Source organism: Ruditapes philippinarum, unplaced genomic scaffold (genome assembly GCF_026571515.1).
Source record: "Ruditapes philippinarum isolate M1 unplaced genomic scaffold, ASM2657151v2 ctg2017_1_1_1_1, whole genome shotgun sequence".
In the NCBI taxonomy this organism is placed as follows: domain Eukaryota; kingdom Metazoa; phylum Mollusca; class Bivalvia; order Venerida; family Veneridae; genus Ruditapes; species Ruditapes philippinarum.
This window is the reverse complement of record NW_026853450.1, coordinates 109,627-126,643: the sequence shown is the minus strand read 5'-3', so window position 1 is coordinate 126,643 and position 17,017 is coordinate 109,627. Positions and strand designations below refer to the sequence as shown.

The window sequence follows — 17,017 nt, the reverse complement described above, 5'->3', positions numbered from 1 at the left end:
CTATTACAGTCTTGGCATAATGATAGAATGCTTCTCTTATACCAAAAATTACATGGTCTTTTTCCTTCTTCATGCAAATGCAATTTAAATGTACCCATAAGCTCAATATACTGTAAAATTAAAAGGGATGATACAGAACAATTACCTTGAACTTTTGTTTTAATTGGAGAAACCTTTGTCTCGCTCCATAAATAGTCTCCATTAAACTGTTGACTCCTTGCTGTTACTCTAACATTATATCTATAGCCATTCAGTACATTGTTAAATGTTGTTGATAAAGATGAGGTGTTTCGGGAACCTTTCTCAGAATCACCATCAAACAACTTTACATTATATGACGTTGCAAAACCAGTTCCTGATGTCCATCTAATAGTAATGCTTCTATCAAGAGCGTCTAAATCATCTCCTGAACTTGCTACAGCACCTGGCATGCTTGGTTCTGAAAAAAAATGAACAAAAGTAAAAGAATAAAGATACAACTTTTTTACATTTTATGAACCACCATTAAATCTGTTATTGATAACAAGTCGTTGTGTAGATTTCAAGATTCAACAGAATGTTCGCATCTTATATGGTTAAAAACATGTACAGTTGACTCTCGGTAACTCGAATTTCAAGGGACTGGGTATTTTACTTCGAGAGAAACAGAATTCGAGTGACGTTTGATCTGCTGCCATTATGTTTTATTACATTCATACATGTTTTTACATGTGCCTGATTGAATGTCCAAATTAGTAAGTTTGCAATTGTTGATAACAGCAATTCTGCGATATTTCTCCATTAAAATGACAGTTTGGCAATTCTGTGATATTTCTCCATTGAAAAGACAGTTTATCACTTACAACCACAAATTATAAATGAGCAGAAAGATATTATTCAAAATTTAATACATGTACTTTAATAGTGAAAAATAAACACAAATATTTGTAGCAATGAAATAAATGCAAATCAAGTTGGTCAGTATTCATCGTTAATAATGTTAAGCACATGTTTATAATAAGCACTCATGACAATTCATTAATATAGAAGCACAATGACAAATTATCTTAACAACAATATGTCTTATACCATGGAGAATGTGAATAAATCATCGGACGAAAACTTAAGTAGCAGATATCTTGATATGGAAGTACATATAAATTAAATTACCTAACTGTTAAAACCAATTAAGTCCTTATTCCGATTAAAGTCACTTTTAAGACGTGTTAATGATACATGATGAATGGCAATTAAACTTACTATGAAACGTGTGAACAGAGTGACAACCAGAGTGACAACATGTCGTTTTGATGTCACGACCATTGATCAGTCTGCTGTTTTCACCGCTTATTGAGATGAAAATATGTTTGACTTCAACTGTAGGTTGTCCCTATAATTCTTAATTTTCATATAATTAATTACTTGGGGCAAATTTTATTTGTGTAATGTACTAAACTATAGTCATCAAATCAGCTTGAATAGTGACTGCCACACAGACATCATTTATGCATGGTTTTACAATTTAAATTATTTTATCAAGATCAATACAAATCAAATACATGTACAATATTATACTGATTTGTACGACACCAACAAATTTGTAATAAAGGACCACCTTTAAACTGATTAAATTATGCAAAGCCAACAAGCATACTTGTTCTATATAGAATTTACTTTAACTCTATTGTGTAGAAAGCTATAAGCTTATAGACAGCCTGGAATTAACCAGTATAGAACAATAAATGTAAATTTTCTTGGTCAAGGAAACAATGACTTGCTCCTGACAGGGTTTGAACTCATGCTGCTGGCGATCATTTGATTTCTAGTCTGATGCATTAACCGCTTGTCCATGCCACCACTTTGCTAAAATGTGTAAAACTATACATTCTAACACAACCCGCATTTTTCCTGATTGAACAGTGTGTGTTTTATTATGCTATTAAATCACTGCTGATGTTCTATATTTAGACATGTGAAGCAATCATGTAACATAACTGTAAAAATGCAATACCCTTGTGATATTATTCCTCGCATCCAAACTTCAAACAGTGATTCACTGATAAAAACAATATACCCCCTCTTCTTCAAAGGGGGTGGGGGGCTTAATAAGTTATATTCCAGAATATCCAACTAAAAAATTAAAGATAATAATCATGTGCAAATGTGCTTCTCCGTTATTCTAAATCATGATCTAATGTAAAAAAAAACAAGCAATTATCATAGTATTGCAAGCAATCTATAAGTCCCCTACCGGTTAGAACCCCATCAACATTCTGAAGGGCCATTGGCCATTCACTAATGTTTCAATTTTTCCCTATTTTAAGTAAATTTGTTGGAAAAGTTCTTTAAAAGTGATCACAGGAAACAGTTTTTATGAACAGACAGACAGACGGACTGAAGGACACTCTAAAGTTAATATTTAAAACATCCCTGTTACCAAAATATAACACTTTAAAAGCAAAATTCTTAAAGAAGAGATAACTCTTGAATTAAAGATGCAATTTCATAAAAATTTTCAGCTCTTTTTGACTAATCACAAATATTGTTATATTTGCCATATTTTAAGCCTATTTGTTGCCAAGGCTGTCGTAAATTTACATATTATACTTTCCCGCGCTACTTTGTACGTAAATGGCGCTTTGTGATACGTTGACGTCTGTGACGTCATTATTGTTTATCATTGTTGTTGTTATTGTTTGACGTAGATACTTGTAGTAAACTGAGAAAAGAAGACACAACGTTGTAGTACTTTATCAACTAATATACGATATTGGTGCCGTGACACAAAAAGATGAATCTACAGAAGTTAATTTTAGTACGTAGCGGCAACAGAAGCGTTATTTCGAAGCTTTCGAACAAGTCGACGATATGCGCATCTCCTCTTGGTATTGAAGGTTCCCATAAAGTTTCATTGAATTCCAGCCAGTAGTTGCAGAGAAGTAGCGCGGAAACGATTTTTACTCCATATGCATACTGCATAACTAATCAAGGGCCATAACTCTTAGTTAAAGTGTCTGACCAGAACAAGCTGACGATATGCCCATCTCCTCTTGGTATTGATGATTCCCATAAAGTTTCGTTGAATACCAGCAGGTAGTTGCAGAGAAGTAGTGCGGAAACGGTTTTTACTCTATATGCATACTACATAACTAATCAAGGGCCATTACTCTGAGTTAAAGAGTCTAACCAGAACAAGCCGACGATATGCGCATCTCCTCTTGATATTGATGATTCCCCTAAAGTTTCGTTGAATTCTAGCCAGTAGTTGCAGAGAACTACTCTGGAAACAAAATTTTACTCTATTTGCATTCTACATAACTTATCAAGGGCCATAACTCTGAGTTAAAGGGTCTGACTGGAACAAGCTGACGATATGAGCATCTCCTCTTGATATTGAGGATTCCCATAATGTTTCGTTGAATTCCAGCCAGTAGTTGCAGAGAACTACTCCGGAAACGAAATTCGGACGGACGGATGGACGGATGGACGGACGGACAGACGGACGGACAGATGCGCATCTCCTCTTGATATTGATGATTCCCATAAAGTTTCGTTGAATTCCAGCCAGTAGTTGCAGAGAACTACTCCGGAAACGAAATTCGGACGGACGGATGGACGGACGGACGGACAACGCCAAAACTATATCCCCCTCCCGATTCCATCGGCGGGGGATAATAAGTCATATAAGAGCAGACGATATGCGGGAGAACTTTACTGATGGAGCAGACGGTGGAGAGACCGGAAGCCATGTCAACGTTCAACTTCCGGGAGGAAATATTCACTTTGCTGGTTCACAGAACAGCCTAGGTAACAATCACTCTTTTATGTCGGCAAGTTCACAGTATCATAGGTTACCTAAACTTTCATTACCGAAATTTAATGGCGACATTTTAAGCTGGCAGACATTTTGGGACTCGTTTGAGTCAACTGTTCATCTCAACTGTAATTTAACGGATGTGCAAAAATTTTCATATTTGAAGAGTCAGCTTGAAGGTGAGGCGAATCGGACTATTGATGGTTTTGCACTTACAAATACAAACTATGTACGTGCGACAGAACTGTTGAAAGAGAGATATGGCCAAAAACATAAAATAATACACGCAACAATGCAAGCATTGCTTCAACTCCCAGTCCCTAAAAATACTTTACATTATATTCGTGAATTCTATGATAAAATGGAGACATACATTCGTGCACTGGAGAGTTTGGGCCAGCAACAAGAATCTTACGGCGATTTACTCGTGCCTATTGTGCTTCACAAACTTCCGGGGGAAATGAGAAAAAATCTCGCGAGAGGTCTCGGTGACAGGAATTGGTTGTTATGTGACTTACGTAGAGCTATTTACAACGAAATTAATATTATGGAAGCCGGATCATACAACTCGATTCAACCGGAAGTAGAAACTTACGGATCTACTGCATCATTATTCACCGGGGCAAGAAGTACCAGAGGTTCGAACAGTGCGCATGTGACAAGAACTGGAATTAAGTGTTCGTTTTGCGAGGAATCCCATAGAGCCAGAGATTGCCGGAAGTATCCTGATGTAGCGTCAAAGTTAAATGTTATTAAGGAGAAAAAAACTGTGTTTTAATTGTTTAGGTAAACACCAAGTATTCACGTGTAAGTCCACTAAGAGATGCCAGAATTGTAACAGAAAGCATCACACAACTATCTGTAAGTCTGATAGCGGTCGTAATTCCAGTGCACAGCACACATCTGAAGCTACAGTGATGTATTCTTCCGCGCTTCAATTTAGATCCGGGGTATTGCTAAAGACAGCAATTGCTGACGTTTGTTACAAAGATATATGTAGCCCAGCAACCATACTTTTTGACGAAGGAGCACAAAGAAGTTTTATCACCGAAACTCTAGCAGACGAACTTCAATTAGAGAGGGAAAAATCCGAAACAATCCGAATATCTGCGTTTGGTGGCAAAAGTAATCAGATGCAACACTTTGACCAAGCTACAGTGTATCTTGTTACAGACAGAAGACAGAAGATACCACTGAAAGTTCTGATTGTCCCGACTATAGCGACACCTATAGATAATATACATAGCTCTGACATTTCAAGTTTGCCTTACCTTAAAGGATTAAAATTGGCACATCCAGTAACGCATGATAAAGAGTTTGCTATTTCCTTGCTAATTGGAGCCGACTTTTACTGGGATATTGTTGAGGACGAGATTATACGTGGTACAGGGCCTACTGCCGTAAAATCGAAAATTGGATACCTTCTGTCTGGACCGATCAATTCAAGTAAAAGTAGCAGAAGTGTTGAACAGTTTTTGAACGTGATGGTGTCTCACATACCAGAGGACATATCGATAGAACGTTTCTGGAGTCTAGAAAATCTAGGAATAACACCAGATGACACAGACCGGAAGACGAAAGACAACAGTATCAGCTGACGTCAATTGAATTCAAAGATGGAAAGTATACTGCACGGTTACCATGGAAAACTGACCACCCGGAACTACCTACAAATTATGACATTGTCCTGAAACGCACTGAAAGTACTGTCCGAAGATTGAGCAGAGAACCCGATATGCTGAGAAAATATGGAGATATCATTGCAGAACAAGAGTGACGAGGGTTCATTGAAAGAGTTCAAGAGAAAGATATCCAGACGAAAAAGCCCATCCATTACATTCCACATCACCCTATAAAGAAAAATTCCTCAACTACGCCTATAAGAATTGTATACGACTGTAGCTGCCGTAAAACATCACACCATGCCAGTCTGAATGATTGCCTACAGTCAACACCCCCAGTCTTAAATGAACTCACCTCAATTTTGCTGAGATTTCGTCTGCATGCGTATGCTTTTACAACAGATATTGAAAAGGCGTTTTTGCAGGTGGGATTACATACAGATGACCGAGATATGACAAGATTTTTATGGCTGAAAGATCCGAATGACCCCAACAGTGACTTTTCAACTTATCGTTAAAGTTGTGCTTTTTGGTGCAACTTGTTCACCATTCATACTCAACGCAACGATACTAAAACATTTAGACAACAATCCACATACGACTGTATCAGAAATATTAGGTCGAGATTTATACGTCGATAACGTCATATCCAGTTTTAAAGAAGAAGAAGAGTGCCTTAATTACTTTAAAGAAGCACGCACCTTGATGTCCAAAGCCGGAATGAATTTGAGATCTTGGAACTCCAACAGCAAACAGTTACAACAAGAAGCCAGCAGAGTAAACATATTAGATACTGACGACGTCACAAAAGTCCTAGGTCTACGTTGGGAGCCGTCAACAGATTAAGTGACCCATGTGAAGAGAGATATTCCTATTTCTGCCAATGTACAAATGGAGTGAAATTGAAATATTCATCTCAAATATACGACCCCCTTGGAATACTATGCCCAGTTACCGTCCGAGCTAAACTTCTGTTACAAGACATTTGGAAACAAAAGTACGAGTGGGATGTACCACTTCCAGAAGATAATTAACAGTCATGGTCAAGCCTAGCGAAAGACTTGAACACTGTTGCCACATTTAATTTCCGAGAAGATATTTCTCTGAAATAGCCGAAACCGGAAGTGACAGTCGGACAACCTTGCATATCTTCGTGGATGCAAGTATTAGATCGTACGGTGCAACGGCGTTCATCTGTAATGGGAAAGATTCAACTCTTGTGATGGCTAAGAATCGCGTGGCACCGTTCAAACCCATAACTCTGCCCAAACTTGAACTCATGGCGGCGCTTATTGGAGCTAGACTAGCGAAATATTTGCAGACTACACACTGTGGTCCGATAGTCAAATCGTACTTTATTGGCTATCTACGAAAAAGACACTGAAGAAATTCATCGAGAATCGTGTAAAAGAGATATGTGACCTTACGAGCCAGTACGTATGGAAATATTGTCCAACAAGCGAAAATCCAGCCGATTTACTGACGAGAGGTATAACAGCTGAAAAATTTATGAAGAACGATCTTTGGATGAAGGGACCGATATGGTTATGTGCCAAGACAAAATGGCCGATATGGGAGGTCTCAAACAGGTTACACGTGCAGACGATAATTGAACAGCAAGCCACCGGAAGTCAGCAAGCAGAGATAGACGAGCAAATGATATCTGAAGTTACATATCACGTACCTAGTAATAACATACAGAATATTATTGACATTAGGAAATTCAGCAATCTAAGTCGGTTACTTCGCATTACAGCTTATATTCGCCGATTTATTCAAAACTGCAAGGTCATCCTGTCCAGACGAAACTTCGACCATCTCTATACTAGTGAACTAAGGCAAGCAGAGCAGCGGTGGATACACTATTGTCAAACAGATGTATACAGTACAGAGATACAGGAGTTAGTGAGAAACCAGGTCAGAACACCATTAATAAAGCAGCTTCGATTATTTCTTGACCAGACCGGATGTATCCGTTGCGGCGGAAGACTTAACAACGCAACCGTGGATGACGTCACAAAGTACCCGTACCTCCTACTAAAGAAGTCTAGACTTTCTAAATTGATAGTCCGCAATGTGCATGAGTTACTTGGCCATAGTGGTTTAAATGCTACAGTTACCAGCATTAGACAGTCATTTTGGATACCAGCGATACGACAATGCGTGAATGCCGTAATCCGAAACTGTGTCACATGTCGTAAAGTGCACGGACTTACATACAAGTCACCTGAAGTTCCCCCATTGCCGAAATTTAGAGTAGAAGAAGCCCCGCCCTTCACCATTACCGGCGTAGATTTTACTGGTACTTTATACATAAAAGAACCCTCTGGAGCAGAGAAAAAAGCATACATATGTCTATTTACATGTGCTGTTACCAGGGCCGTTCATCTTGAAGTAGTTACAAGTTTATCAGCAGACTGTTTCTTACAAGCTGTAGAACGATTCTCAAGCCGGAAGTCGCAACCCAAGCTCATAGTTTCAGACAATGCTAAAACGTTCCAGACGGCGTCTACTTATTTGAAAGCCATGTTCGAATCACAGGTCGTCAGAGAGTCCCTAGCAAATACTGGCATTGATTGGAAATTTATACCTGAGAGAGCCCCGTGGTACGGAGGTTGGTGGGAGCGACTGATAGGTCTTACAAAACAAACTTTTAAGAAGATCCTTGGCCGTGCAATGGTAGACTTAGAGACTCTACAAACCATTGTTACCGAAATTCAGTCCCTGCTGAACGATCGACCACTGACGTTCGTTTCATCAAGCCTAGAAGACCCTGAGCCATTGACCCCAGCACACTTGTTATATGGTCGCAGGATTAGGTCCTTACCTTACGTTGGAGCGGAGATTGAGCCCAGAATTCCATCAACTGTAGAACGCAACATTATCTCTAAACGGGCTAGGAACCAGTTCCGGATTATTGAACAGTTTTGGACACGTTGGAGAACGGAGTATCTCACAGCACTCCGTGAACGACGTAACAAACCCGGAAATAACTCTCAAACTATCTGTACCGGGGAAGTGGTACAGGTTCATGAAGATTCGCCACGAACTCGTTGGAAGCTGGCAGTAGTCGATAGCCTTATCGCCGGGAGGGATGGCTTGGTTCGAGCAGCTAGAATTCGTTTTAGCAATGGACTGTACGCTACCAGACCGATTGTGAAACTTTATCCACTCGAAGTAATAGACAATAGAGACTGTGATTAACAAAATGTACAAAATGAAGAAAGACTTCATAAATTGTGAAAATTATTCGAGACTTTACAGAGACTTTCGAATAGCTCACTGAAAAAAGTTCAAAACTACACTTATTCATTTAAATAATCTACGAAATGAATGCACCGCGTTAACAGAGACTTTCAGATTTAAATGATGAACATTTTCTTATTAAGTAATACATTTCTTTTTAATCAAATTTGTACATTGATAACATACGTGCAATTTCATGTGCTATTTATTACTTTTCGCGGCCCCCAGGATGTCGTAGATTTACATATTATACTTTCCCCGCGCTACTTTGTACGTAAATGGCGCTTTGTGATACGTTGACGTCTGTGACGTCATTATTGTTTATCATTGTTGTTGTTATTGTTTGACGTAGATACTTGTAGTAAACTGAGAAAAGAAGACACAACGTTGTAGTACTTTATCAACTAATATACGATATTGTGGTCCCGCGAACCGGATACCAATATTTTTTCAAAATAGGAAGAAAAGATAAGACATGCATAATCTCCAGACTGCCATCTACCCATATGTCAAGTTTCATAAAAATATTTCCAGTACTTTTTGAGTTATCACTGGATTCAGTTTATGTGTAAAATTTGCCATATTTTCAGTCTATGTGTTGCCATAGCAACCAGAATTTTCAACATAGGAAGAAAAGAAAAAGACGTGCATACTCTCCATACTGCCATCTACCCATAATTCAAGTTTCATAAAAATATTTCCAGTACTTTTTGCGATATCACTGGATCCAGTTTATGTGTAAAATTTGCCATATTTTCAGCCTATTTGTTGCCATAGCAACCAGAATTTTCAACATAGGAAGAAAAGAAAAAGACGTGCATAATCTCCATGCTGCCATCTATCCATATATCAAGTTTCATAAACAATATTTTCAGTACTTTTCAAGTAATCGCGGGATCCAGTTTTGTGAACGGACGGACTGACAGACAGACGAACGGAGGGTAAACCTAAAGTCCCCTCCGGTAAACCGGTAGGGGACTAATAATATACTTTTTTAATTCTTACTTGCAGCTTGTTGTTTTGATGTATTAGTTGTCCTTGTATCACCAGGTTCAGTGCCTGTATCTTTTGATATCACTTTGACTACATATGTTTTTCCAGGTGTCAAACCTGTAACCTTTTGAGGAGATAATGAATCGATCACCTTATCCCCACTTTGCCATTCTACATCATATCCACTTACATAACTAGATCTAATAGGTACAGTCCAAGATACAGTAAATTCTGTGGTTTTAATAATTGGAAACGTAATTCCTGTAACTTGAAGTTCTTGCACTGAAATCAAACAAATGAAATGAACTATTTTAACGTCTGAGGCATTCACTACAATATTAAGAATTATATATTATCCGTTCAAATATTTTTATGTTATGATTTTGTTTTATACCTTCATAACTAGACATATATGATAAGCAACTACATGTACATTACACTCTACATGTATATCATATATTATCATCCATAGATTTAAGCCGATTACCTGGTGTTCCAAGTTAAAATAAAAACAAGAAAATTTGTTGAAAAAGTTATTTTCCATTGTTATGAATTTACTAAATGTGCTTTCTTTAACTGACTTTTGAAGAGGATCTTTGACCTTTTTATTTATATGGGTGAAAACCATTAAAATATTTAATTTTTGAAACATCCCTGGTGGATTATTAGGGAAAAAATTATGCATCATGTCAATGTCAATATATGAGGGCTGTTTGGAAAAATCATATATTTTCATAAAAGCTCTATAATCACAGGAACTAACAAGAGCCATCAAGTGGGAGCCATGTTCAATTTTTTCCTTATTTCTAAAGTTAAACACATAGGAGGAAGAATATTGCAGTATAGAATGCTCCAAAGATAACATCATTTTCTTCTACAAAATAAAATTAAAATTTCATTTTTCAGAATTGTTCAGGTCAACTTTTTAATGCTACATGACAAATATTTTAACTACAGTAGAATCCTCCTTCAGACCAACTCAGATTTTAGACCATCATTTTTTAAAAGAACAGAATTATCTGTTCTTTATGTCAATAACTAACATGTTCCAGAATTTAGACCACCTCGGTTATCCACTTTTAAGACCGCCAAATTCAGTCCCAATTCTTTGATTTATTCTTTATTTGAACTCACTATTGAGACCACTGATTTAAAATCAACACCAAGATTACAGATTTGTTGTTATTATAGATTTGTTGTTATTATCTGCTTGAATGCTCTTAGGTATGACACTTGTTTTTACAAGGTGTCAAAAACTGTTATTAGACATTTCTATCTTAAACGGACTTCGTAAACGTACTCCTTAAAACAGAATAATTTGGGGGATTTTCTCAAAACATAATTGGGGAAATTAAGATAAAATGAGCAGTACCCTTAAACTGGGATGCAGTGATTTCAACATATTAAAGATGGAGACAACATAACCATAATTTATATAAAGACAAAAAACAACAACCAAAAAAAAAAATACAAGTTTCTTAATTCATGGACATTATTGTAGTGCTAATTTTTCAAACGAAGACCAACATGCCATTATGTTTTGAATCTTATGAAAGCAGGGCTAAAGGTAAATGCCATCATTGCTGACGCCAAGTTCAATAAGAGTAGTTTTTTTGGGAGGGGGGGGGATCTCCTGTAGGGAGCCTGATTTTCTCATATTTGATTAACAAGGGAGCGGCTATTCCTCCTGCGATGAGCCGGTCAATTTTGTTGACCTGCTACAATGTTCGAAATAGCTGGCCCTGGGTGCTGACTTTGGTCTTGAACTGCTCTCTCATTATTATTGTTGTCAACCTGTAATTCTTTCTGACGTAGACCGTCTGCGGGCTGCGGAGTTCTATCTCCCCCAACATCATTGTCGTATGTATATATGTATAAAATGTAGTAACACTTCAGTGTGAAATTGCACGAAATTCACGAGCGTTAAATAATCATACAATAATAGTACATATGCTATACCGGCTAACATTTAACCCTAGGTCCTCAAAAGCTGCCGATTTACTTACAATAAAACCTTTGAGTGGCAAAACATGTACATTGCTATTAAACCTTTAAATACTGTTAAAAGTTTTGTTATGTTAGACAACAACTGTGCTTCTTTTCGTTGCAACACTATACTATTTGCATTGTATAAAGATTTTCAGAATGAACGCTAACAGGCGAAGGCTACATTTAGCTTCACTTCCTGCTTTAGTTCAATCCCCGCAACATGTTTCAAAATATATACTAGCCATGCACGGTCATGTTAAGTTACTATAATGATGCCACCTCTAGACTCTGTACTAGATATTCGCAACTGTTTATTTTCAAATGATTCGATTATATATTCCGAAAGAAATGTTTTTCCAAATTTTCTCAGAAAATTTGTACAATTTCTATAACCTAACTTGTAAAGCATCAGAAACATTAATAGATATGTTACATATCAAAAACATAAAATCACAGTCGCCACAAACTGTCTCCAGTAAATAGAATCTTATTGTTTATGATATGGATACGTTTTTACCCAATTCTTAATTGTAACACTTGCCATCATATTCAATGTGTGCACCGCGTATACTGTACATGTTGAAATTCGCACATTTATACGTGCATTTTACACAACATTTGTGAATTACATCACTTTGCTAACCATAGATCAATAGTTTAATAAACGTGGCGACTGGGATAAACTGTGTCCCGCAGTTGGTGCAATAGATGGAACATCACACAAAATATTGCGCCACAATGACAATTCTATTATTGATACTGTCAATTCCACATAATCAACAGATCAGTTATTGATTGTGAATTCAGATGGCGACATTTGTATAATTCTAACACTCGAGATTTCGTGCAATTCCCACTGAAGCATATTTATTCCATATTACTAAGTCCGTTTAAGATAGAAAGGTCTATTAGAAAGTTATTGTATGAAATAAGGGTGAAAGTAAATTTTAGAGTTACTGTGGTTCAATGTTGCTTTCATCATATTTATTTTGCAAAGATTAATTTCTTATATGATAGGTGGTGTACATTATATAATAATTAATATTGAAATCAGACCAAAGAGAATTTATTATTAAAAATATTGTAACTACCTATAGTGTGTGGTATTTTAAACACAACATATCTACTTTGTGTGAAGTTAAAACATGCTTATTTTATATTTACAAAGAACTGTATAACAATTATAAATATTTTCAAATATGAAATTAGATCATAGACAGTATACCTTTAAATTTCTTCATAAAAATGTTTTGCTCTCATCTTATTAAATATCATAATTTGTAGGTTAATATACCATTGTTTTATTGCTCATAGTAAATGACTTAATAGAACATGGTCATAAAGAATGTAAGCAATGATAAGAATATTCAAAATTAAAATCACCCGGCAATTAAGACCACTTCGGTGCAGTCCCAATGGTGGTCTTAATTGAGGGTTTTTACTGTATATGCATTGTAGTTTCACAAAATAAGACTGACATGTGTTTTCTCATACAAGACTATATTAACAAAGTGACCCCAGGCAGGGCCAATATTGACCAAAGGGGCATTAGTAATACCAGTTATTTTGTGGGCCACAAACTGATATTACATGCCACACATCTAAGCCCCGGGCGTCATAGTTCACACAATAAGTTAGATGTTGTTTTCCTATATAAGTGTATATAAATTAAGTGACCCATGGGTTGGGGCCAATATTGAACCAAGGGGCATGGTTCATATCAGTTTGTAAAGGTCAAAGAGGCAATGATACATGCTAAATATCGTAGCTCTAGAAAATGCAGGTTTACAAAATGAAACTTAAATGTGTTTCTGTATATAAGAATTTATAATACTGTATGTTTGTAACATTGCTTTTAATTGGATAATCGTCATGTTTCTATAGTTTTATATACAGGACTGCTTTCAATTTATAAAGAAGTTTCACTATTTTTTCTCTAAAAATGATGCTAAGTTGCTATATTATAAATTTGTTAAAAATATTACTGACAGGTTTTATGACCGTATATTAAAAGATGTTTAAATATAATCCTTGCTAAATATAGGGTCATATAAACTGTAAGAAATCTTTGTCAATTACATGTATAGTATTAATCAAGTATTCCAGACAAGAAATTTTGAAATTTATACAAAATGACCCAGTTTGACCTTGACCTGAGAAAGGTCAAACATGCACTCATAGTATAAACTCTATTGTTCTGTTTACTATAAAATTGCCCCCTATCTCTATTTGGTAACGCAGATGGACAACCAGGTGCATAACAATATACGCCAATATTGTTTTGGGCATATAAAATTATGACCAATGTTAAAGTTTCTGGCTGGCAACAAGAACGGGATCAGACAGCATAACTGTATCAACTGTATCAATAGCTTTATTTTTGTTGTTGAAAAAGTTAAGTTAGAAATACATTAAAGACTACCACTGTAACTATAAGGGTCTGAGATCATATAAATAATGAAGTTGTTACTGCTAGTAAATAATCAAAAAGAACTTTACCTTTTCTGCAATTACTTTGAGAACTCCCTTCATAGAATCGGTAAAATCCAACACTACATGTACATTTTTTGTCAATACATTCAGCATTTGGATCTGAACATTCATTATTTACATTTCCTTGACAATTGCCACCAAGTGCAACATCTGAAATAAGATAATACATTGTATAAAATTAATGAAAAATATAAATATTAAATCTGAAATAATAATTGTACATCTTACTAGATAAGATTTATTGTATACTTTAATAATTTAATTGATACGTACATTTTCTCAGTAATCAGATTTAGCGCTATACCGGGTATGTGGAATAATAAAAGTAGCAAACTGTAAACAAAGTAGTATTTTGACTTCCATACAAAATACTAAATCACTATAACTGAACTAATTACTGAAAAGCAACAGAAGCAAATGATGGTTCAGGAAAGTGGCTTAAAAGAAAGTCTTTGGAAACTGTAAAATGCTACCAAGTTCATAAAGTTTTTGAGAAATAAAGTTAAAAGCATTCTTGAGCCATAATGGGCCTTTTAATAAATCACAACTAAAACTAAAACCTGTGAATCTTAAAATGTGAGAGGAAAAAAAACGTGTCAATTCTAGCCATTTCTCTACATACAAATGTACATGTACTTAACAAACTGTTTACTGCTCGAAGCTCAAATAAAATACAGATGAATGTTAAGTTAAAGGGTCATCAATAAGTTATTTGACATGATTGGATTTGTAACTTGTTTTTAAAGATTAATGTTCCATTTGATAACTGTCTAGAACTATAACATGTGCGCAAATTTTCAGATCATTCACTCTATCGGTTTTCCCAGAATAATTATTCTAATTGTAACGCTTTTCACTGAAATATGGCGAAGAGTAGCACAAGATACGATTTTTAAATTTATTTTTGAGTATATTTCTTAATTATCTTTTGCAACTCTCTGCTTTAAGAGCCCTAGCTGATCTATGTAAGATATTTAAATTCTATTTTTTCCGGCTCAGTGCAGTTCCTTATTACAAATTTATTATGTAAAACTCAAATACACAGAAATTTTTCCTAAGTAACTTATAAAGATTTCAGATACAGCATTCTTCTCCATTCGTAGACATTCCAACACATTCCTTAAATGTCTCTCTTTTCTTTAATCTGCAAATTACGTTACTTACTTGGTTTACAACTACTTCCCTCTGGATGATAACGTTCATCACAGGAACAGATATAGGAGGACAACCATCGACAGCTTGCATTTTGGTCAATACATTGTTTATTGTTCAAATGGTTACTGGAACAAGGACCTCCAAGATTTATCCCTGTAACCATACAATTACATTCACTGTGAACATAATTCACGATCATTTTTTTACTAAACAACTAAATAAAGCTTAAATGAATCTATAATTCTACCATACTGAATAGACATAGAAAGTATTCCTTGTTTGTGTAAATTTCAAAGTGTTTTCAATATTTAAAACTTTACTCATGTCAAATATAGAAATTTTAATTTTCACCATTTTACATACATCGGGATGTTTGAGCTCTAAGAGCTTTTGTATATACAACATGTATAATATAAATATCAAATAAACATACTTGTCTCACAACTACCTCCAATGGTATTGTCAGTGTTTGTATCGTAATATGTGTTGTTACATCTACACTCGCTTCCAACACATGCAGCCCGAGAAAATGAACATGCATTTGGCATAGGACAATTAGAGCCAAGGCCAACCTCTGAAAATATAGAAATATATAAATTTCATACCATTATTAACTTTTTTGATATCACTTTACATGGACTACATAACTTCATACAATAATACAACAGTAAGCAGCTTGTGAAAACTTGCTTTACTTCATTACTTTTTATATCTCATACAAATATCTTACATATCTAACAATTGTAAACACGAAAAAAAAAATCTTATCAACTGACATAAAATGAATATTACATAAAGTAAGATATTAAGGCCAATTTTAGAGAAAACAAGAAATGTCGAGCGACACATATGCCCCCTTTCTAGCCCTTGACTCACATTATTATTAATTTTGTTATAAATGGGTACAAGGAAGTGTTCAGATATGGAAAAAAGAAAAATAATTAAAACTTTGTGAAAAATAGTTTTCATGATAATGAGTGGAAACCATTCTGACATTTAAGGCCCCTGTGACCTTAACATTTGACCTTGTTACCCCAAAATCAATAGGGGTCATCTAATAGTTATGACCAATCAATATGAGAAATATAAAGACTTTGTCATAAATAGTATTCAAGATAATGAGTGGAAACCATTTTGACATTTAAGGCCCCTGTGACCTTGACCTTTGAACTAATGACCCCAAAGCAATAGGAGTCACTTACTAGTTATGACCAATCATGGCCCCTAAGACCTTGATCCTTGACCTAGTGACCCCAAAATCATTAGGGGTCATCTACTAGTTATGACCAATCACTATGTGAAATATGAAGACTTTGTAATAAATAGTAACCAAGATAATAAGTGGAAACCATACTACCATTCAAGACCCCTGTGACCTTGACCTAGTGACCCCTAAATCAATAGAGGTCATCTACTAGTTATGACCAATCACTATGTGAAATATGAAGAGGATGGACGCCAGACAAATTGTGATCACAAAAGCTCACCTTGAGCACTTTTATGCAGGTGAGCTAAAAAGTGCAAGCATTGATGGCATCATATCAAACGTAATCAAAATTTTATAGACGATTCATTTTTAATGCCAATAGATTAAAATTCACACAGTCATATAACCATTAAGTTTATTATCTAACATTACAACAAATCATTTAAAAAATATTTACTCTAGTTATTTAAAAATTTTCAGTATTAACGACATTGGTTTAAGGTTGCCGGCGCACGTCAA

At 35.5% G+C, this 17,017-nt stretch overlaps 1 protein-coding gene across 1 annotated transcript in view; it reads right to left on the bottom strand.

Annotated features, from left to right (window-relative positions):
- The window catches only part of LOC132736895 (tenascin-like), a gene marked incomplete at its 3' end in the record, with an annotated part of 90,554 nt that overhangs the window by 13,567 nt on the left and 59,970 nt on the right, over window positions 1-17,017 (bottom strand). Inside the window, exons 10-14 of the mRNA XM_060724109.1 lie at window positions 15,725-15,865; window positions 15,301-15,444; window positions 14,143-14,286; window positions 9,667-9,936; window positions 146-439 (exon numbers count right to left, since the gene is read on the bottom strand). Coding sequence (XP_060580092.1) covers window positions 146-439; window positions 9,667-9,936; window positions 14,143-14,286; window positions 15,301-15,444; window positions 15,725-15,865 — 993 coding nt within the window. The remainder of the gene's footprint in view (window positions 1-145; window positions 440-9,666; window positions 9,937-14,142; window positions 14,287-15,300; window positions 15,445-15,724; window positions 15,866-17,017) is intronic.